Genomic DNA, 21752 nt, shown 5'->3' with positions numbered 1-21752 from the left:
TAAATCGATAGACTTTGTAGTATTCAGTCCTCCTGAGTGTTTTAGTTTGATGTTCAACATGATGATCAAACATGTAGAACTGTTTTCAGAAGCATATCACATTCTTGGTAAAAAAAAAAAAAAAGTCTCAGCTGTCTTTTGTCTTTGCCTTGAGAAAGGGCTTATGGAGGACGTCAAAGAGTCGTCTTGCCTGTAAACACAAAATGTCAACATGTTAAGTCATCAAACACTTCATCTACGCCGTGTATATTTATACTCAGCACATGTGTTTTCCTCACTTTTTGTGGTCCAAGTCCTGGGCAGACAACCAAATCTTCCTTAGAGGCACTGACGATTCCTTCTACAGACTGAAGAATACATCATGTCTGTTTATTGATTGGATCATATCCACTGACAACATGACTGAACTACAATTACACACTCGCAGTTGTTCATGAACCAATCAAGTTGCACATCTCCCTTTAGGCTTTGCAGACTCTTGTGGTATATATAGTGAGTCTTTAAAGAAATTTAATAAACATGATTAATTAATACTTGAAGTGAAAATTGTGAAAAATGAGGCACTCACAGAGAACGCAGACAGCAAAGTAATGGCATCAGTTTTGTTGATAGACTTCACAGTTGTCAGGCAATCTGTAACCTTGAAGTAAGCAGAGATCCAATCAGCATTTTCAGTGTTCATGGTCTTAAAGCTACTGCAACATTTTGGCAAATACTGTACATTCCCATGTTATCATATCTTCCATGACATTTCTATAACATCTATTTCTTTTATTAAATGGGCACAAGTAGGCGAAAAGACAAAAAAAGCACCAAGAGCTCACATAGAAAACAGTGACTCTACACACACCTTTGACAGGTAGTCTTTTTCGACTTGCTCCTTCAGCATGTCAGCTGGCTTCTTTTCATACGACTTATACGTTTCCAGGTAGCGACCTGCCTCTTCTGGACTGGCAGTTCAAAATGAAAACGACAGAAAACAACAAAACACATTTAAAAAGACAAGAAGTGTTTGACTTTGTCTTTGAGCTATAGTTTTTAGATGTTGGAGCCAGAATCACACTGATTATTTATTTTATATATGTGTCTTGTAGCAAGCTGCTTACCTCCAAGCCAAGATGAGAGTGCAGTCAGCCATGATGCACATGCGAGCCAGCTCTTTTAATGCATGATGAGGATCTTTCTGTAGTTGAACAGATGTTAGGGTTAAAACAAAATACAACAACAATTCATTCTTAAAGACTTCATGAAGTCACATTAGGGCTTTACATTTGCTACAAATTGAGATGTTGTAACATTTTTTCATTTTGACCCAAATCTGAGTCTTCTTACACAGTATCTATTATTTGGCAGCTCTGAGATCTTTATTTTCCTACACACAGTGCCAAAAATAGTCTCCAGCTGCACCTCTTCACACTTCATTTACACCACTGTTAGCGAAACTAATTCAGCTGAGGCAAGATATACTTCACAAATGAGTAGATCTACATTGATCACTTACATTAAGCTGCTAAAGGAGAGCTGTAATGTCCTGAAAAGATTGTTGTCTTGTTAATATATAAAACTTTTGGATGTTTACATTTTTGTCAGCAATTCATAAGGCCAGCTGACGTTACCGACCTGACAGCTGTTATCGTTAGATAATCCACAGTTTCATAGAGGTAATTTGTTTCCCTGTTTCTGTTGTTCACTCACTTAAAAGCCTCAAATTTTGTTTCTAGTATTACCCAGATGTCCCAAAGCGGCCCTGGAGACACGAACACTTGCAGAACTATCACAAATTTACTTTTGAGTTCTGTGGCAGATGTTTACACAGTATTTAACAAAGGTGAGTATAATCCTTTGAAACAGTGTTTAAATGATAAATGATGTAAATTATATCACCTTATGGCACTTGCATTCTCCTGAGCTGACATTTAGAGTAGTGATTCTTATGAAAAGTAACACTCTTTGCTGGACTTTCTCAATTTTGGACCTGTGGGTTTTGTCTGATCTGTATGTCTGCCTCATGGTTCCACATAGAAAAGAACTGTCAGAGGAACTGAATAATCTCAACACGAAGCTCCACAAAGATGGAAAAAACATAAAGAAAGATTGATTTCCACCTAAAAATCAGTGGAAGCACAGCTGCTGCAGCAGTAATCAGGAGGTACAAAATGAGCCATATTGCCACTCATCAGAGCTGCAGTGGCTGTCCTCCTAAAATGATGCCACCAACAGTGCACTGCTTGCACAATCCAGCTCTGAGAAACAGTTGGGTAAGTGCTTAAGACTTGGCACAGGGGTTATAAATGGAAATCAGAGTTTTTGTGACAGCTGTGAAGGACAATGCATAACATTAAGCTCAGTGGATGGCGTCCAAGTAAAAGAACTTGCTTGTTCTTCAGTACAAAACTGTAATATTAAGCTTAGAGGAGAAAAAAAAAAGGACATGGAAAAAAAAAACCCAAAACAAACAGATGAATATTGGGAGCACGTTCTTTGGGCAGTTGAGAACAATATAAATATGTTCAGTTCAAATGGGATCAAACATGTTTGATGAGGTGTGGATACATTGGTGCAAAAGGTGCTGGGGAGATGACCTTTATAGTTTGCACTATGAATGTACCAAAATACTGTCTGACACCATGACTCCTAATCTCCAGAAGCCGGCAGAAGAGGGATATTCCAGCATAATAATGATCCAAGGCACACTGCCCACATCACAATAGAGTTTCTAAAGTAGAGGGAAAAAACACTATGACCTGGCCTTTTCAGGTCAGACCAAGTATGCTGCCTGACTTGAATCCAACTGAACACATTTGAACCAGTTTAAAGAGAAAGGATAGAGCAATACAAACCATCCACCTAATAAGAAAAAGAAAAAGTATACTCCATGAGGAGGAGGACTGAGTCTGACGTGAAAAATAAAGATGGACACAAAGTATTAAAGTATAAAAAGATCTAAAATGCAGTAGCTGCACTGATTCTGCTTTTATTATAGTCGATCTAAACAGGATCTAAAATGAGTTACTTTAAGAGCAAATTCTGTTCAGCATAGATGTAATCCAGTTATAAGAAAATGACACAATTTTAAAACCAAGTGATACTGCACAGGTGTGTACCCACGTCTGCTGTCTGTGTGCAAATCTTCTGAATGTAATACCACACAGCTGTGCAAAATGCAGTCATTATATTTCACAGATGTGTAGTGCACAACAAAAGAAAATGAAGCATGAGCGCAAATTAATTTGCATCACCACTGTTTTGATCCTGTCACAAGACGGCTTCTGGTTGCTTGGAGGAAGTGTAAAAGATTTAGATGAAAACAAAGAGAATAAGTAGATGGTATCAGTCTTGAAATCCTGTAGCAGGAAACTTTGTACAGCCTCCTCCTTTCCTGATATGTACAAACTGAAGCTATTCAGATATAGATTTCACAAGAGTAATGTTCAACAACTTCTGAGGTACTGAATGATTAAAAAAGATGCAGGAGCTGCATTTGAAATAGAAAAAAAGTGCCTTAATGCATTATTTATGTGACTACAGTTTCAAATCACTTTGACGCATTTCTCACATCAGGAACACCATTCTCACCGCTCTTCTCAAATTAATAACACGCTTCCCCACCAACCTTAGCATTTCCCATTGCGTCTGTACAAACTGCTGTTGTTTCTGCACATACACTCCTTTACATTCCTTTTTTAGAATCTGAACACTTAACATTAGGCTCACGTTTTTGCAGTCAGTAAGGTTTTGATAAAAGTAGAACAATAAACACATTAAGACAATTGAGAAAAACTCTAAACTGGACTGTATATCATAAGCATGTGCTATTTTTACTTTATCAGAGGAAATGACACCTTAGAATAGCTGCTGCAGCCATTCAAAGATCTTAATTTGATTAGATTTGACAATGATTGACACAGAGCATCCCCTAACGATTTGATAAATAGTAATAATCTCCAAGTTACCACAAAGAAGTCAGGCCACTGAATGTTGAGAATACTTTAAATAATCAGTATCAAGGTTAATGCTAAAGAGCATCTTTACTTACCACATCTACTTGAACCAGTAGCACTCGTAGTGTGAATGTGTGTCCAAGCTGTTTCAGACGGTCGTGGATATAGTTTGGGTTGAGATTGTGATACCTCAGACTTTATGTCGAGTCAAAAAACAAACAAACAGAAAGAACATAAACCAACATCAAAGCAAAGCAAAATACACAATAGAAATAAAGCAAAGGAAAAAAGCATATTTTTTTCAACAAATATAAGCATAGAAACCTTTTTTTTTATAACAACATGATATTACAGTAACAGAAAAAAGTAAAACAAAAATGTTCCAGTGTGTGTGCAGTGACAACAACTCTTTCTTGCTCACATAAACAGAGTTTGTGAAGCACAAAAACCCACCTGAGGAAGAGAGCACAGGTTGTCTGTCCCAAGACATAATCTGGCACAACATCTCCAAACTCCCATGGGACACTCCTAACAAACTTCAGGATGGGGTTTCCTCTCTGTAGTGTTAGAAATAAGTTTTGGGGTTTTTGGGTGTCTTTTCAACATTGACTGCAATATATGCTCATAATAGAGTTGACACACTCCTCATTAAAAGCATTAACCCCATGTTGTAAAGGATGAACTAAGCGAGATAGAAAGAGTTGGGTGTAGAAGGTAAGGTAAATTGCTACACACTTACAGAACACAGTATCAGACAAGAAAGGTTACTTGACCTTGAGTGAATAATAACAGGGTGCTATAGCCAACAAGAAATAGAGACTTCATTGTGTCAATTAAAGCTGACTTCAGAATTAAAATAAACCATTCCTGGTAACAACTGTAAGGTAGGGAGCGGTTTTCTCACAAGATCCCTGACTAGAGGTTAATGACCGTTGCCATGCGGAAGGACCCCGAGCAGAACAAATCAGGGAGCACTAAGTCTAAACCACGGCATCTCCCCATCAATAGCCAGTCACAATTATTTCCTGTTTTCATGTGTCTAATATATATTTTGAATTTTGAACTGTACTTCACTTCTCTGTGTGCAGACTGCCTGACATTGAGAAGTCCACACCTGTGCAAGCCAAATCTGGGACACTAATAGGAATGCATGAAAGGACGCTACGGTTTTCTGTAAACCATAACCTGTTGGATCAAAGCTATATAGTTTTAATACATACCTGTCGAGGACTGACAATAATGCTGCTCCCAGATCCCACTGGTTTAGGACCGGAGCTGATGCCCGGTTCTGACCTTTGGCCGCTTCCCTCTATTTGACCCGTTGTAGCCTCCTGTGCCTCTTCACTCAGTTTGACATGGGGCCCTTTAGCCAAGTCCTGCACTGTTTTACATTTTTCTGTGCTGGAGGACACTGTAGATGGTTCACTTTGCCTCACACAGGTAACTTCAGCATTATCGCTCCTGGGCAACTTGGAGGCAGCATCTCTACGTGAAGCAGCAGCCGCATTGCTTTTACTCTGGACGATGTATTCTGCGTAGGAGACCGGCTGGGTCACTGACTGAGCGGGCTTTGTGGTAGCTGAAGCTGAAGTGCTTTGTCCAACTTTGGAAGCGAGTTGAAACTGTGGCTTTGGCTGAAACGCAATCACAATGATCAATCACAATCAACTCTCTGAGAACCGATAATTTAACTATGAATTAAATCATATCAAACCACCATTCACGAGTCTGGAAATCCACCTGACGAAACCCCTTTATAGATACGTTTTTATAGCTCATTTTTAAACGAATCTTACGTTAAAAATTTAAATTGTATGCTTGAAGACTCGTTTGCTAGCAAGCCTGCTACGTAACCGTGAACTTATTTTTTAGCAAAATACAGACCGGTGTTCTTTCTTTAGTGAAAGCAGAATCGTCCAGGTTGATGTTAAATCTCTTCTTCATGTCTGTTGACAGCTGGAGAATTCTCAAGTAAAAACATTAAGTTGAACTTGCAAGAACTCGCTTTCTGACACACAATGCAAGGTTGCAACGGCACTTCCGGGCCAATCCTTTCAGAATAAAAGCACAAACACACAGCCTTTTCAGTTCCTTCTGTCACAGGATAAAAACAAGCGTTATTACGCGATAATTATGCACTAAACTAGACTGTTGGCATGACATGCAAGTAAGTTAAAACAACTTTATCAACACGACCTTAATTTGTCTTGATATTTCCGAATAATTAGTCCACGTTCACACAGACCCGCAACTGATTTGAAGGTTTTTTTTAACATTCATTTTAAGGACATTTTTAATGGGTGTCATTCCTCATTAGTGGGATTAGGTGTCCCACTTTATCATTCGTTCCTCATGTCAAAGCATTGCCCCTAATTCTGTCTGGCTCTGATTTTCAAAGTGAATACATGTCTCAAAGAAACGTGTCTGTGATAAACCACCTATGCATCCCTGTTGAATTCCAAAGGGGATTCAAAGAGAGAACGGTGGCTTAAATATATGTTTTAACAGTTTTTTGCCCCTAAATTGAATGGATACAAGAGTCTATGAAGACTATTTATTAAAAATCTTAAAAATAAATCTAGCTTTCTATTCATACCAAATTCTGGAAAAATTATGAAAAACACTTCAGGCCGAAAATATTTCTAAACAAATATCAGCAGAAGTGCATCAAAACCAAAATCCAAGTTTGTTGAGTAAATAGCGTTCAAGAGAGTAGCTTAAACTACATGCCTAAACTATGTGTGCAGTGGACTAAATTTCCACACCACCACTTATGTACACGATATGGTTATAGAGGGTTTTTTGCATTGTAAGCTAAAGTAATTAATAAATAGGAAAACACCGAGATATAAACATGTCAAGTTTTAATGCATTTGGCTGCGCTTGGAGTTGCCTAGGAGACAGTGACGCCGCCATTCAAACCCGCGGAGCATGGCATGTTGGGATACCTTCCCCATCATGGCGGGGCATCTAGTTGGCTAACGACTACGGTTAGCATATTCAGTGACTTCTTAGCTTCGGGCAATTTGCATTCATTTGGCATCCTCTACGCGGGAAGCGCAGCCATCCAACATTAACTCAGTAAGTTTGCGTCATTGAAAGGGCTGTATGATGAACGAACGAACTAATCTGTTTTGTTGAAAGAAGTAGCAGCCAAGTGATTAGCAAACTAGCTAACGAGCATGCTATGGCTAGCGGTAATGTCCTCGCTGGAGAGCAAGCGGGCAATGAGCCGACATTGAGGCCGAGGTGTGCAGGCAGTATAGTTGTCTTTTACTGCTTTCGTGTTGCCTAGCTGGTAAGCTTTTAGGTTAAAGGGAATAATAGTTTGACAAACATCGGAATTATTGTTCTTTAAAAGTAAGCTAACGTTAACTAGCAGCAACCAGCTGCAGTCATCTGTGAATGAACGTTAACATTAGCAGGCCCGACAGCGGCTTATCTAACGTGTTAACGAACTGTCGCAGTTTGAAACTTTGTGTCCCTTGTTTTCGCCATTCATTTAGCTTTTGGTCTGCGAGTACAGGAGGGTTGTATTTCGCAGTTAATCAAAACTGTAGTATAATCTATCTGTTGCTGAAAGGCCAGCTAAACTAGCTCGAGGTAACTGAATCCAAAAATAATGTGTTCTCTGGCGTTAGCCTTAGCTTTAATAGAGAAACGTAATGTCCACTAAACGTGTTAGCTATTTAACACCGTGTGCATCTTAGCGTAGTATCGTCTTTGTTTTCGTTGAAGTAACCAGTTCTGAATTTATCCTTAAGTGAAGCCTTTACGTCCCGAAATTGGCGTTATTAATAATGTTTGTGAGCATTGGTGCTTTTCGCAGGTTATGTATCCATGCTGGCAAGGACTACTGATGGCTTTGTTAAAGCTTTAGCGTTACAAAACCACTTCGTCCGTGAGTAATGTGCAGAGTTTAATGGAAAGAAAAAACCGAATTAAAATCCTCAAATAAGCAATTGGGACCTGATTGTAAAAGATTTATAGAATCGTTTTTTAGATGTTACTTAAGATGTCCGTTGATCTTAGATTTTGGCTAACGAAGCATTATTGCTTAAAACTACGTGGCTAAGTTACACTGTTGAATACTTTTGAAATATGTTTGCCTTCACATTTCAGATTCACCTTTGTGTGGTAGACGGCAAGGGTAAACTACCTGATTCTGGTTATTATGTGCTAAATGGGTTATGATATTGGCTTATAGTAGACATATTACTGGAAGTGCTAGAAAACTACTTTCTTCAGTAGCGGAATAAAAGAGCGGTGTTTTGTTCTTTGGACATGTAAATATTAAAGGATACTCATCTGCTAAATCTGTGTTATCTATGTTGATTTTTCTGGTTGATACTTCATTGTTTATTTCCAGAGTAATCTTGAAAAGTGTTAATTGATAATTTTCCAGAAATATACCAGTTTTAATATGGAAGTTGCTGCTTAAGACAAGGGACTTAAATGTTAATCGTCAGTCTTTTTAAAAATTAGAGAAATGTAGGAAGATGGCCGTTTGATGGTCTGTTGTTGTTTCACGGTAAAACTTGTGGTTAAATATAGGCCAAGCTATTCTGTTTTTCTTTCAGAATATTGTCTGATTTTGATGTACTGGTTTATATCCTTTTTCATAGATGAGCTACCTTAGTTTCCTAGTAGAAGGCTATTCTCAAATAATTCATTTGTTTTGGTAAAATCAAAATCAGTATTTATCGCACCATGGCTATATTATTTGTGAGGGAGCATTAAGTTGGCTTGCCATGGGGACTGGGTAGAGTACACTGTGTCTTTTTTTTCTTTCTTTTGTTTTAGAAAAACAGAGCAGCTTTAATCACAGCCCTACTGATTACTTTGGGGCAGTTTTTGTACCTTTGGATAATTGCAGGGGCAAATAAAACACAAGTGTAGTAAAACAAATTTTTCTTCAGACTCATGTTAGGCATTAAGAATATTTCTCCCACGACATTTAAAACCAATTAGATCGGGCTGTTTTTTTTATTAGATACGTGAATACCACTTAAATGGTATTAAATGGTATTTAGTCATCAACAGTGGTTGACTCATAACAACCAATGATTACTGTTTTGCTCCAAATCAGTAGAAAGTTTTCATCCTTACATGTAGTTTGAGGAAATATTAGCAGTTTCAGTAGCGTTACCAAAATGTATACTAAAGTATGGTGAATCTATACTTCTGTTGGTATGGCATCCATTTGTTGCTCAAGTTAAATTACCTTTTTCTCTCCCTAGAGTTGAGAGAGGGAACAGCACACCAGTGACATTGAAAGAATCTTTTACAAGATCAGCATAACAGCATAATGGAGTGTGCAGTGGACATCCCCTCGGGTAAGCGATGCACAAGCCCCAAAGAGGTCCGAATCTGTTCAGATTTGACCCATTTTGTTTAAGTTTGTTTTTGCCCCACAGATTTCAGTGTTAAAGTGTAAGTATGTGCCTCAGTAAATTTATGTGAAATGAATAAAATATAACTTATATTTATTGTTATCTCTAATTTATGTGAGATTTAAAATAAATTTACAAAAAAATATCAAGTTGCTTTTAATTTCTGTAAAGCTCCATGCTGAACTGGTCTCACTGCATGATTGAGGATGCCTTTTAGTCTTCATTTTTGGGATGGATAAACCACAGTATTTGTGCTAGTTTCTCTCCTCTGGTCTTCGTTTCACCTTGTGTTTTTCTGTTTCACCATATGCTCCTCTCTTTGTGTAAAGCTCTTTACTTCCCTTTGCACATAGCAAGCCCATTGACATGAAGATAACTAAATGATTAATTAGTCTGTTTACAGTTAATTAGTTATTTTTCCCAACAAATAATGATCTGTTCAGAACGAGAGTGACTCACTGGAAACACTGCTTGTTATTAGGCATGGACACAAATACGATCATTGTTGAATATTTGAATAGTGATTAAATTATTAAAATACAAAAAAAAAAAAAATGTAATGGTTTACATGACTGTTCCGTCTGAAAATATTGTTCTTTTGCAATGCTGTGTAAGATGTAATGTCCTATTAGTGCCAGGTGGTGGTAGTATTGATCCGAGCTGTTTGCCTATCACTAATAAACAATAAGCAGGCATCTGATTAGTAAAAATGTGTTTACATTGTACAAACAGGAAAATGTAGAACCAAACGCCACTGCAGCTGCCAAAAAGTCGTTTTTTTTATCTTGGGTAAAATAATTACCAATAATTAGATCTAGTATTCTCTCAAACAGGTAAAGCTACTATCTAGGTATGCACTGTAATTTGATAGTTGTTTGGGTGGGCTGTGATTGCCAGTGAAAACTAAATTGTGAATGAGATGTCAATCCTTGTATTCCAAGTGTATGGGAAACACAACCTTAAAGCCTGTTGGGAATGATGTAGTTGTTTGGGCACAGGTTTTGCTGCCTGCTGTTCTGTCAGTATCATTGATCAGCTGCTCATCCCATCTACTAGATGCTTGAAACTGGCTGAAGAAGGTTATCAAAACAGACTGAACATTCAGAATATCTCATGCTTCATTATGTTTGACCAGCGCTCTTGAACACCATCTGGCATTCCCCAGAACCATGTACAGAGTTGGTTACAGTTATCCCTCTCTCTAGATGGTTCTGGTTTTCTCTTGGTTTTCTCTTGAACTGTTTTCACCCAGTGTTGGATTTGATATTGAACAGGATATTCAGGATACCAGCTCCGTGGACACAAAGTCCAGTTTGGAGCACAAATTCTGTGTGATGTTTTGTTACAAAAGTGTTCGAATTACGCAGGTAATTGTTGAGTGAATTCACAGAGTGTGTGGCCATCACCCTTCCTACTGGGTGCTCTTGCCTTAAAAAAACAAAAAAACCAACTATACATGAAAAGTGGTAAATTACCCAACATGGTTCTCTGGGTATTGTCAGTAAGTTTTACCCATATTCTATTGCAATATTTCATTTTCTTATCGTTGCCTGACATTATACCGGTATTACCGTGAACGGTATGATATGACCCAACCCTAATGCTGGTGCTAACCAATATCTGTAAACTATCTCATAACAGTTTGCTCACAGCATTACACTATAAACTAGATGAACCGTACAGAACTAAATGGTATCTGCTTGCTGTAGATTTTTCATTTTCTGTTTGTCAAAGACTTGTGTAATTTGAAATATTGGATTCCCTGTGCAGGTGAGGGGGAGGCACCTGAGAAAGATGACATGAATGCCAAGGAAGAGCTTGAGCCTTCCCACAAGAAAAACAAGAAACACAGAAAACACAAGAGCAAGAAGAAGAAGAGGCGGAGGAAGGGCGAGAAGGAGAGTAGTTCAGAATCTGGTGCAGAGTCTGATGTTGAGCCTCCACCTCCACCGAGACCTGTCAGGACCACCAGAGCCAGGTTGGAAAAATTTAAAATTCTAAACTAAATGTGAGACTTGGCACAGTAAAAATTGTACATTACTTAATATTTAGGATTTTTTTTTCTTGCATACAAAAGCAATTGATTAATAAAAGTTTTATTTTCCAAAACAAAATAATCAGTTTTGTTATTCAGAAGTGCTTAGATTTCTGTAGCTGTAGTTGACTCTTTGCCGTTACTGTACATGGACTGATTCATGCTTACTCTTGTGCCTTGAAGGCCTACATTTGACCAGGGAAAATCCTGTATTCAAACCATTGGAAATTATTTGCAATCTTAAATTTTAATAAGAATATTTTCTTCTTCCTGCTCCTTTTCACACATGGTTGTAGTGCTTTATTGATAGAAAGTGTGGTTGATTTGTTTGATCTGTTGTACCAAGTGTGAAATAAATAAATAAATGAAGATGTGATTGTTCATTATGTAAGTCATAATTGTAGACAAATGTAATCTGACTAAAACAACACATAGACGTTGCATTTTTCTTTTTTCTTTTTAATGTAAGTAGAAATAACTGAAATTGTAAACCACTAAAATAAGATAAAAGTTGAAGTTGTTTTAAAAAAGGCCTATATTAAATAGGAAGCTTTTCTAAGAAAAGTCACAAGGTGCCTTTTTTGTTGGGCACAGACTGCACGAATTATAAAGATTTTTGATGGATCTGTTCTCTTTTGATGAGCAGTTTGAGAGGAATCACAACATTTAATCAGCTACCTCAACAACCAATGATCTGTGTCCTCTCTAAACCGTGGTGCAGAACAGACATGTGCACATTATCTGAATTTTCTAAAGGTCTATATCTACATGTTGTATCTTTCTTTTGTTGGTACCATTCATTCAATTGAAATTGCATGACTGTCTGCATCTCTTTTAAAACACTCATGACAAATCAATTTTGTCTAAATGAGCCCATGGTTGCAATTAGGCTGACCTCCACTTCAAAGCCAGTTAACAGATCTATACATCTGCGCATAAAATTAGCAGGTTTTGCCTTTGACTAAAGACTTAATGAATTCTGAATCAACCCAGTGTGCTATTTCAATAAATTTTCACTGTCTGTGAACCTTTTTTGATTAGCTGAATTTTTTTGTTTCAAGTGTGTTAATTTTTTTTTAACAGATTAACAAAGAAAAATCTCTTTAACTTAGTTTTTGTTGTATTTTTAGTGCCAGACTGGCAGCAGCTGCAGGAGTTGGAGACCAAGGAATCAAGGAAGAAAGCAAAAAGGATCCAATTACAGGTAGGAGAAAGTCAGACATGGCTATAATTGATGATTGCTTAAAAAGCAATGGTTTAATGTCAACTCTTTTTTTTTTTTTTTTTTTTTTTTTTGTCTTCTTTTTCTTTCTAAATTGTGATTTTCTTCAGATCGTATTGATACAGAGGGAGAGACAAAATCCAAAAAACAAAAAAGGCATGCAGCTAAAAAGAAGAAAAAAAAGAGAAAGAAAGATGAAAAGCAGGAAAGGAAATCCCCATCTCGCTCCCCTTCTGAAAGCAGCTCTGCCTCAGGTTCAGACTCTGAAGGTGAAGGAGGCAAAGCATCTGGTGGTGGTAAATACTCTCCAGCTGTGGCATCTGACCTCAAAGAACCAGTATCCAGACTGGTTCCAAAAGGCAAACGAGGGGAGGAGAAACCCCTTCCCATCATTGAGCAGAAATCTGAATTGCTTGGAGTCAAAAAAGAAGAGACATCAGATATCGATGTGCCCACAACTGAAGCGCAGGACAGTAACATTAATGAATTGGAGGAGAAGCCTATGAGATCACCCCCTGTAGACCAGGAAGAGGCAGTCCAGATGGCAACAGTTAAAACAGAGTGCAGTCAGGGAGATGGTACATTCAGCCATGCCCAGGAATTGCCTGACATAATCCCAAAACAGGAAGGTGCTGCTCAAAGAGATGACCCAGTACTGAAAGATCAGACAAATTCAATTCAAAGGGCGAAAGTCACGGAGGATGAATTGCGTAATTCTCCTTCACCTTCCAGAACCGTAGAAATAAAGAAGTCTGAGTCAGGCCCAAGTCGGTCACCATCACGTAGTCCCAGCAGGCAGGAGTCTCAGACAACATCATTAGTGAAAGAACGGTCTAGAACCCATTCCAGGTCAACCTCAAAGGGAAAACGATCTGCAAGTCCTATAAAGCACGCCCGTTCTCGGTCCCGCTCCGAGACCCCTAAATCCCAGACGAAGTCACTGTCTCCCCCCCCGCAAGTCTCCGAAAAGAGTAAGCCGTCGGTCCCGATCTACTTCTCACTCTGTCACCCCTAAAAAGAAAGTGTCAAAGTCTCCAAGGAAGTCCAGGTCTCCGAAACGGCGGAGGAGTTCCCTATCTGTTTCCCCAAAGCGTCGTCATCCTTCTCCGTCTCCAAAAAGAAAGATATCACGGTCCCCTAAACGTGACAGGCGGAGGTCACCATCTCTGTCTCGGTCTCCGAGGAGAAGTCGAAGGTCAAAGTCTCGTTCCCGTGGAGGCACGCGGCACTCCAGGACCCGCTCACCTCGCCGTGGGGGTGGAGTTGGCAGACGTTCGCTGTCACGTTCAATCACTAGACCACGCCGCTCCCACTCTAGATCCAGACGTCCCTTTGGCCGCTCCAGATCACGATCACCAGCAAGACGTACTGGAGGGAGACGCTCCAGGAGTCGATCCTTGTCTCGGCGCAAGCGATCACCACTCCCCAGATCCCGTCGTTCAAGATCTCGGTCGGTCCGCAGGAGCAGACGAACTCGGTCACGTTCTATTGTAGTGCTTAAGCGCAGTCGTCGCTCCAGATCCAGGAGTCCCCGCAAACGAACAAAATCCAGGACCCCTCCCTCCAGACGGCGGTCTAAATCCCGATCTCCAGTCAGAAGGCGCTCTCGTTCCCCTGCTAAGAGAAACCGTTCACCACCACGGTCTAGTAGACGGTCTAGGTCTCGCTCATTGACTCGAAGACACCGGTTAAAGTCACATTCACCACCGCCTAGCAAAAGGAGGTCCAAAACTCCAAGGAAGAGTGGAAGAAGATCAAAGTCTAAATCTGAGTCTGCTGACTGCAGGTCTAGGTCTGAGTCAAGTGGTGGGCTTTCTGACAGCTCATCTCCAGCCAGATCCACATCTCCTTCCCCAGTTAAACAGAAGAAGCCCCCCTTGCTTAAGGTTGCTGGGGAAAATGGAGGACTTGCAGCTACAGAAGGTGAGACCTTTTCCCTTCAAAATATTTAAGTAAGCCATGAAAACCAATGTTTTTCTCCAGATGTTTTTATCTTCATATAAGTGTCCCAATTCATGTATTGCCCCTACTTATCATTAGATTCAAGTAATTCAAGTAATCAATCATTTAATTGATTGATTGATTGGTTTAGTTTATGCAAATGTGCATATCTTCATATGATATGTCATTGACGTTGCAGGTGCTTGGAAGCCGGTACTCCCAGCAACATCTTCCAGCTCTGAAATTGGGAATTCTTCAGAAAAGTTGCAGGATGAACTTGTTAATCAGACAAGTTCAGATTCTCCTCAAAAAGGGGGAGATGTTTCCAGGTCCAGGTCTGTTTCTCAAGAGCCTGGCACTGGCACGGATGGGTCAGATTGTTCGGAAGGCTCAGATGAGGAAGTGGAATCTCCAGTTAAAACGGGATCCAAAAGCCAGAGAAGCTCCTCACGTTCAGCATCTCCAGAAGTACAGAAAAAGCAGCTTTCCCCATCTCCCTCACCTGCGGAGCACAGAAAACTTTCTCGTTCAACTTCATCACCTCGGCGTTCAGCATCAAAGTCTACATCCAGAAGAAAACTGTCCAGGTTTGTTTTGTGGTATTACATGATACCAAAATAGTAAAAGAGAGAAATCTCTCCCTCTTGCTTGTTCTGTAGTTGTTAAACTGTTGGACTGTGTACAGATATTAAATGTGAGTACAGTGTACGGTTATCAGTCTTATCATTTACCTTCCCTTAGGTCCAAGTCTCCAGTGAAGAAAAGAGAATCTGTTTCTCCATCAGAGAGGAAGAAGCGGCGGTCCAAATCTCGGAGCCCTGCACGTCGTCGGAGATCAAGGTCACGGTCTGCCACGCGACGCAAGCGCTCACGGTCCAAGTCACGAACCAAAACGCGCCGGTCCAAGTCCCGTTCTGCAACCCGCAGGAGGCGATCTCGTTCACACTCACCAAATCCCAGAGGAAGGAGGAAGTCCACAGAAAGGAGTAAGCGCTCTAAGAGTCGCTCCACTGGCCGCAGAAAAAGGTCCAGATCAGGCGATAGAAGCAGGCGATCCAGATCTCGTTCACCGGATCGTAGACGCAGGTCAAGGTCGAGGGGTCGAGGGAGGCGCCCAGTATTTCGCAGTCGATCCTTTGACAGACGAGACAGGTGGAAGAGGGAACCTAGCCACTCTCCAGTTCTCATCCTCCGCAAACAACGTCGCTCAGGTTCCCGGACACGACGCAGCACCAGCAAGACTCCTCCACGGCTGACTGATCTGGGTAAGACATTTTGATGTCATATTTCTAAACATTTATGCAACGTGTTTACGTGATTTTTCTTTTTGTGCTCCACATATGCAAGAGGTTTTGTTACTTAATTCCATTTGCTTTATCTAAGCTTCCTTTGCCCTAATGTGTTTCCCCTCATTCTGTCAATCTTTTACCCTCCTTTCCTCAGATAAGGATCAGTTGCTCGAGATAGCCAAGGCTAATGCTGCTGCCATGTGTGCCAAGGCCGGGGTTCCAATTCCTGAGAGTCTTCGACCAAAAGCCATCCTTCAACTCCCTCTGCCTACTCCATCTCCTTCCCCCATCTCCTTACCTTTACCTTTGCCCCTTCCAATGGGCATGGGAATGCCAAACATGCCGAATATGCCCAACATGGGTCCAATGGGGTTACCAAATATTCCGGGAATACCCAGCATGTCAAATATCACTATGAGTGCTGCTGTGGCAAGTATGACAGCAGCTACTATGACCGCTGCCTTGACCAACATGGGTGCCCTGGCGGCCATGCCTCCCCTTGCTCCACTTCCTACAATAACTAACAAGCCTCCCCCGTGCCTTGTCCCACCAACACCATCTCTTAACCTGGACCACATCGAGGAAGCCAAGAGGAAAGTCACTCAGCAGGCTAACATACATACCATCAAAGAGCTTACTGAGGTAAACGTGTGGTTTTGCTTCAGATTTTGATTGACGTTGCTGTTTTTCTGAAATCATGTGGAACAGAAAATATTGTAGTGCAGTGTTTTTTTTTGTTTTTGTTTTTATTTATTAATTTTTTTTTTTTTTAAATCGTTCAAGGCTTTAGTACATTTATCTTTTTATTTGAGTAGGTTTATGTCTATTGAAAGAATAATGTGTTGGATATAGCCATCTAAAACAAATCACAGTAAGTGCAAATTGAAAGCAGTTAGAATATTAAATATTTGACATAGTGACATAATGTTTTTCAGGGTTCAGTTATATTGAGGTGAAGTTGTTTGTCACAATGCAAAGAACACAATGGAATTTCTTTTGCTTGTGTTTTCTACTTTTGAACCCCCATAACATTTCTGTAATGGTTCATATATGTAAAGTATGGACCATTCTTTACCTGATGTTTTTTGTTTTTGTTTTTTGTAGAAGTGTAAGATGATAGCAAATAGCAAGGAGGAGATGGCCACTGCTAAACCACATGTCTCAGATGATGAAAGCTAAACACCCCAACCCTCAAGGTAAATGTCTGTCTTTATTTCATTTCTATATTAGTCTGTACCGTCGTCTTTATTAGGGCTGCCACAAACGATTATTTTGATAGTCGACTAGTCACCGATTATTTTTGCGATTAGTCGACTAATCAGATCATGCATCCATTGAACGTAAAACGTACAGCTTATTGCACCAGCATGCATCTGCTCTTATATAACAATCATTAGCTTACAGCTTTAAGTGTTTAAGGTATGTGCTAACTAAAAATAAAGTCAAGATGATAGTTTATTAAATTTTAATGAAGTTTGCAGATTGTTTCGGTGGAGTTTAATAAACTCAGCCGTCTGCTCCTTGCTATCTAAAATATAACAGGACACCGGAGTATATTCTCGAGCGTCTCACACTTCTGATAATCAGTTGTCTGCTTGACGTTTATTCAGCTGTGTAAAAACTATAACTTTAATCTCAGCCTCAGATTTACTCAGGGACAAATAAAATACTGAAAAAAGCCAAACAATAACATTTTTAAGTTATCTAAGTGACTTATATATGTTTAACCTGAGTGGCGAAAGACGGCGGTGGGTTTGAAAACAATTTGCCAGGAGTCTGGTGTTCTCACCGGCTCTAGTGAGCCTTGAACTTCGGCTAGCTAACGAGCTAGTGGGTAACAGACGTCTCCGAAAACGGAGCGCTTTTGAAAATATGTGGTGTCTGATAAACTGAGCAGATGTTTGAAGTTTACACAGCTACATTCTCGTCTGAAAATATGTTAAACATTTATTTTGTGACCCAGAAAGAATAATAAGAGTAATATTAAAACTAACTAGCTGCTGCCATTGTTGGAAACTGAGCAGGGCTGCGATGGGCCGCGCTATGAATTCTGGGACACAGTTTCTTCTTCTTCTTCAGCGTTTAATGGCAGCTGGCATCCTTGTACATGCAATGCTGCCATCTTCTGTTTCAGTCCGTTATTACACTCTTAAATCCTACTACTTATTCCTGCGTCTTTTGGGATCTTACAAAGCTTCAAACGACACGTCGACTATTAAATTAGTCGTCGACGATTTTGATAGCAATCGTGACTAATCGTGGCAGCCCTAGTCTTTATATTAATTTCATAAATTATACATTATTCTCCTGTAGGTTCCTCATTCTGCTATGTGCTGCAACACCTTTCAGCAGCTTAGTCATTAGGCTCCATCAAATAAACTTTTTAAATTTAATTTTTATATAATTGAATGACACAAAGTTATAGCCCATCAAATGTGAAGTGTCCGTGTTGTACATTCAGAAAGGTGTAGCATTCATTATTTTCTAAGGAATGACTTGTAAACTCTTTGAAATTATAAACATTTTAAAAGTGATTATGAATAATGTGTCTGATTTTTATCTGACTGTTTGCTGTGATTAGTGTGGGCTGATTGTTTGTCCATAATTGTGACGAAGTCAGGCCTCATTTACAAGTAATCAGTTTAAAATCTTGGCAATTCCAAAGAGTTCACAAGTTCTTTGTTTTAACTACATTACTAAATCACTAAAGCCAACTATGCAATTTCAGCTTTAAAATTGCACATTTACTATTATAGCTGCTCATCTGACAGTTGAAAATATAAATTTTACTTTTGTTCTTGTAAATGACACTATTTGTGTTCCCCATAGCAACGGAGACCTCTAAATATGTTATTTTTGTTCATGCAAATATTTAGGCACTAGGTCATACATTAGCCTGGAAAGGCATGCAGCTTTTAGTCTATAGCTGGTGGACAACAACTTGTGCACTGCCAAAACGCCTCAAGTGGAGCGCCCACCTCTAATTTTAGTACTAATTTAGAACACAAGTACGTCAACATCAGTAGATCTATTATAGTTTAAGCTCACAGGGTATACGGACCTGAGAACAGTTATACCAAACCAAATAATTCAGAAAAAATAAATGCACATTACAGCCCTGTTTTTGTGCATAGATGGTGATTATTTAATCAGTTTTGTGATTTTTGTCGATTATTCAAACTAGACAAAATACCATACATTTATATTTTCCTCTGTCTTTGTCTCTATACAGCCTCTTCCCTCGAAGGACTGAAGGAAAACATTTTTTGTCTTTTCCCCCCCCCAAAGGACTTTTCTCTCTGTTAGACAGATGACTTGGTTGAGTGGAGGAGCACTGTAGTTGTCATACACAACATAGGAGTACTGGCCACTGCCCACTCTGCTCCCCGGTTTGTAGGAGTGAGATACAACCAGACTTCCACCTGTGATGCCACTGAGAAAACTGGGGACTCTGGGGCGTGCAACAGTTGGACGACTGTACTGTGTGTGTGCGTGTGTGTTTGTACATAGTGACTTACACCACCAACACCTCAGTGTTTCTGCTTATGCAAGCAGTCACTGTTGTAAAGACTGAAGAGGAAACAAACCAAACTAGTGGCGCAAGTGTTTTTGTAAACTGCCTCCAAGTTTCTCTACATTTGTTTTACCTTCATGCTTTCTTAAGAATTGTGTTCAGTGGAGACTGTTTTCTTGTTCTGCTGTATTTTTCCCTCGGTTATCTCTAGTCCCTGATTTTATAAATAAATAATGCATATTAAGGTAGAGATAGTAGATCCTCACGTGTTTTAATAAGCTTGGATCTCCAGGGTGAGAGAGTAACCACAGGTTCTTTTGAAGGAAAGAGTCATTTGAATATATAGGTTGCCAAAAAAAAAAAAAAGAGTGCTTGAATTGTGGCAATGAAAAAAGAATTTCATTTCACTAAACATGACTAATTCAGTTTGTACTGCCCTGGGTGTGAGTCTCCCCCTCCCCACCCCCCCTGTTTTTATAGCACCAAGCTGATCTTTGATTCTGTCCTGGTCTTTCATTTGGGCTTTGTTGGGATGTTTTGAACTTAGGAACATGTTTTGCTTCAAATTTTGAAAGGGGAGTTTATTTTTCCATCAGTATGGCAACAAGTGCCATTTGTCAGGCATGACAAGCAGTCGAGATTGATGGGCTGTCTTAGAGGTACTTAAGACAAGTGGTGAATATCCTATATTTAGATCACAGGCAGAAACGGTTGAGAAGGTTTCCTGATGAGAAAAAAGAGGGGTGCATATTTATAGAGTTCATCAGTACAGGTTTATCAGGTTTTTAGTTTACACATTTAAATGTCAGTTGTTTGTGTTTATGGGCCTTTTTTTAAGAGGCAGACATGGCATGTCGGTACCAAGAAAGGTATGGTTGTATTGTACTGAGCTGGGGTTAGCGCATGGTTAATACTGTAGAATGAGTTGACGATGCTCTGTTTTTGTGTATTTGACAATCAGGTTATTTCTCTCAATATGCTTGTTTTGAAGAAAGAACTGTAGCTGCTTGAAATGTACACGTCTTGTACTCAGGTGGCAAATACGAGTGAATTGATATCAAGAAAAGTGTATCGTGCAAACATGAAACGCCCAACAAACCCTTTTGATTTAATTTCATCACATTTAATATTTGCTTTCCATGTAAATGCTATTACATTATCCTGTATTATGTGGGCCGGGAAAACATGTTTCATAGAATTAATTTGTCCCTAACTGAAGAACAAAGACAAACTTGGTGCTCTTGGGAAAACTGACAGGGACGAGCTTCTTCTTCTTTTTTCTTTTTTTTTTGTTTTTCTTTTTTTTTGCTGGTTTTACAAAAATCTTGCACTCATAATTCATTTGTTTTCATTAGAGGGAGGAATATTTCTGAATCCATCTGGCTTTGTCTTCCTCCCATGCCCAGGGCTGTTTAACTGTTGGAGGGAATCTGAAAGTTTTAACAAGACTTATTCGGTTGACTTGATCCCTGAGGTAGCTATTTTAATGAAAGGAAAAAAAACAAGGTGATGCATTTTAGGAATTTTTTTTTTTCTTTTTTGGTCATTTGAATATTACATCGCTTGCTTTGTACATAAATGTGTTGATGATTATTAAAAACCTCAATGATATGTACTTCTGATCTCCTGTGCTTTGTTGACTTGAGTCATTTTTATGTGGATCTTAATTTCTGGAGAAATTTCCAGTGACATCATCATCATTACAAAACATTATTTTGAATATTACAAGAATTAGTATAAATATTAACTAGTAAAGCTTCCCATAGAGGGTGCGTGCATTTTCAGCTGCAAGCTGTGCTGTACTAACATGCATCGCAATAAATTAAAAAAAAAAATTATCCACAGTTTATAGTGTTTGTGTGAAGAAATTTTCCGTTGTGATTTTAAAGGTGTGTGGCGATACACTGGCATGATGGGTGATTTGAAGTGGATTTAACACATCTTGTTCATACTTAAGCTAGAGGTTTTGGGTATGTAGAAAAGCGAATGGATACTAGTATTACTATTTGGCAAAGCGATGTGAACACTTGGATGCATAAGTAGATGACATTGTTTAAAGAAATTGATTTTGTGTTTTGTATTGCATGGTAAGAACCACCCTTAATGAATTAAATTCTCCAAACTCTGAAACAATGCACTGCTCAATATTCCATCAAATGTCTCTTGGTTCTGTCTAGTGGAGTCAAAGACTTCTCTCTAAATTTACCAGTTTGCGGGGGTGTTTTTAAATATATATATTTTTAAGGGAACAGCATGGTTTAAATGATCTCTACTGAATTTGTAGAGTCATATTAAATTGTGGTGGCGATGTAATTGTGTGGGTGATGTTTTCTTGGCACCCTTTTTAGCCCTTTCGTATAAACTGAGCATAATTTAAACATCACAGAATCAGAATCCTTGTTACTGATAAAGTATCT

General features: G+C 39.2%; 2 protein-coding genes across 2 annotated transcripts; one reads left to right on the top strand and one right to left on the bottom strand.

Moving 5' to 3' along the window:
* Positions 1 to 88: 88 nt before the first annotated feature.
* ercc1 (excision repair cross-complementation group 1) lies at positions 89 to 6009 on the bottom strand. Its single transcript, XM_040027946.1, has 9 exons — positions 5826 to 6009; positions 5162 to 5575; positions 4395 to 4498; positions 4037 to 4136; positions 1107 to 1183; positions 851 to 950; positions 569 to 640; positions 279 to 347; positions 89 to 190 (listed from the first exon to the last, which is right to left on the bottom strand). The coding sequence occupies exons 1-9, from the start codon at positions 5883 to 5885 to the stop codon at positions 128 to 130; spliced, it is 1059 nt and encodes a 352-aa protein (XP_039883880.1). The 5' UTR covers positions 5886 to 6009; the 3' UTR covers positions 89 to 127.
* An 845-nt stretch (positions 6010 to 6854) lies between these two features.
* On the top strand, positions 6855 to 20950 carry LOC120731121 (serine/arginine repetitive matrix protein 2-like). Its single transcript, XM_040027950.1, is given in 11 exon segments — positions 6855 to 7022; positions 9182 to 9277; positions 11105 to 11312; positions 12500 to 12573; positions 12702 to 13572; positions 13574 to 14514; positions 14732 to 15119; positions 15274 to 15797; positions 15976 to 16463; positions 16926 to 17017; positions 19054 to 20950. Coding segments are annotated over 9 exon segments (3597 nt in total). The 5' UTR covers positions 6855 to 7022; positions 9182 to 9249; the 3' UTR covers positions 17001 to 17017; positions 19054 to 20950.
* Positions 20951 to 21752: the final 802 nt, after the last annotated feature.

Source organism: Simochromis diagramma, unplaced genomic scaffold, assembly GCF_900408965.1.
Source record: "Simochromis diagramma unplaced genomic scaffold, fSimDia1.1 OVJJ01000343.1, whole genome shotgun sequence".
In the NCBI taxonomy this organism is placed as follows: domain Eukaryota; kingdom Metazoa; phylum Chordata; class Actinopteri; order Cichliformes; family Cichlidae; genus Simochromis; species Simochromis diagramma.
Note: the sequence above shows the minus strand (reverse complement) of the source record. Positions and strands in the feature narration are given on the sequence as shown.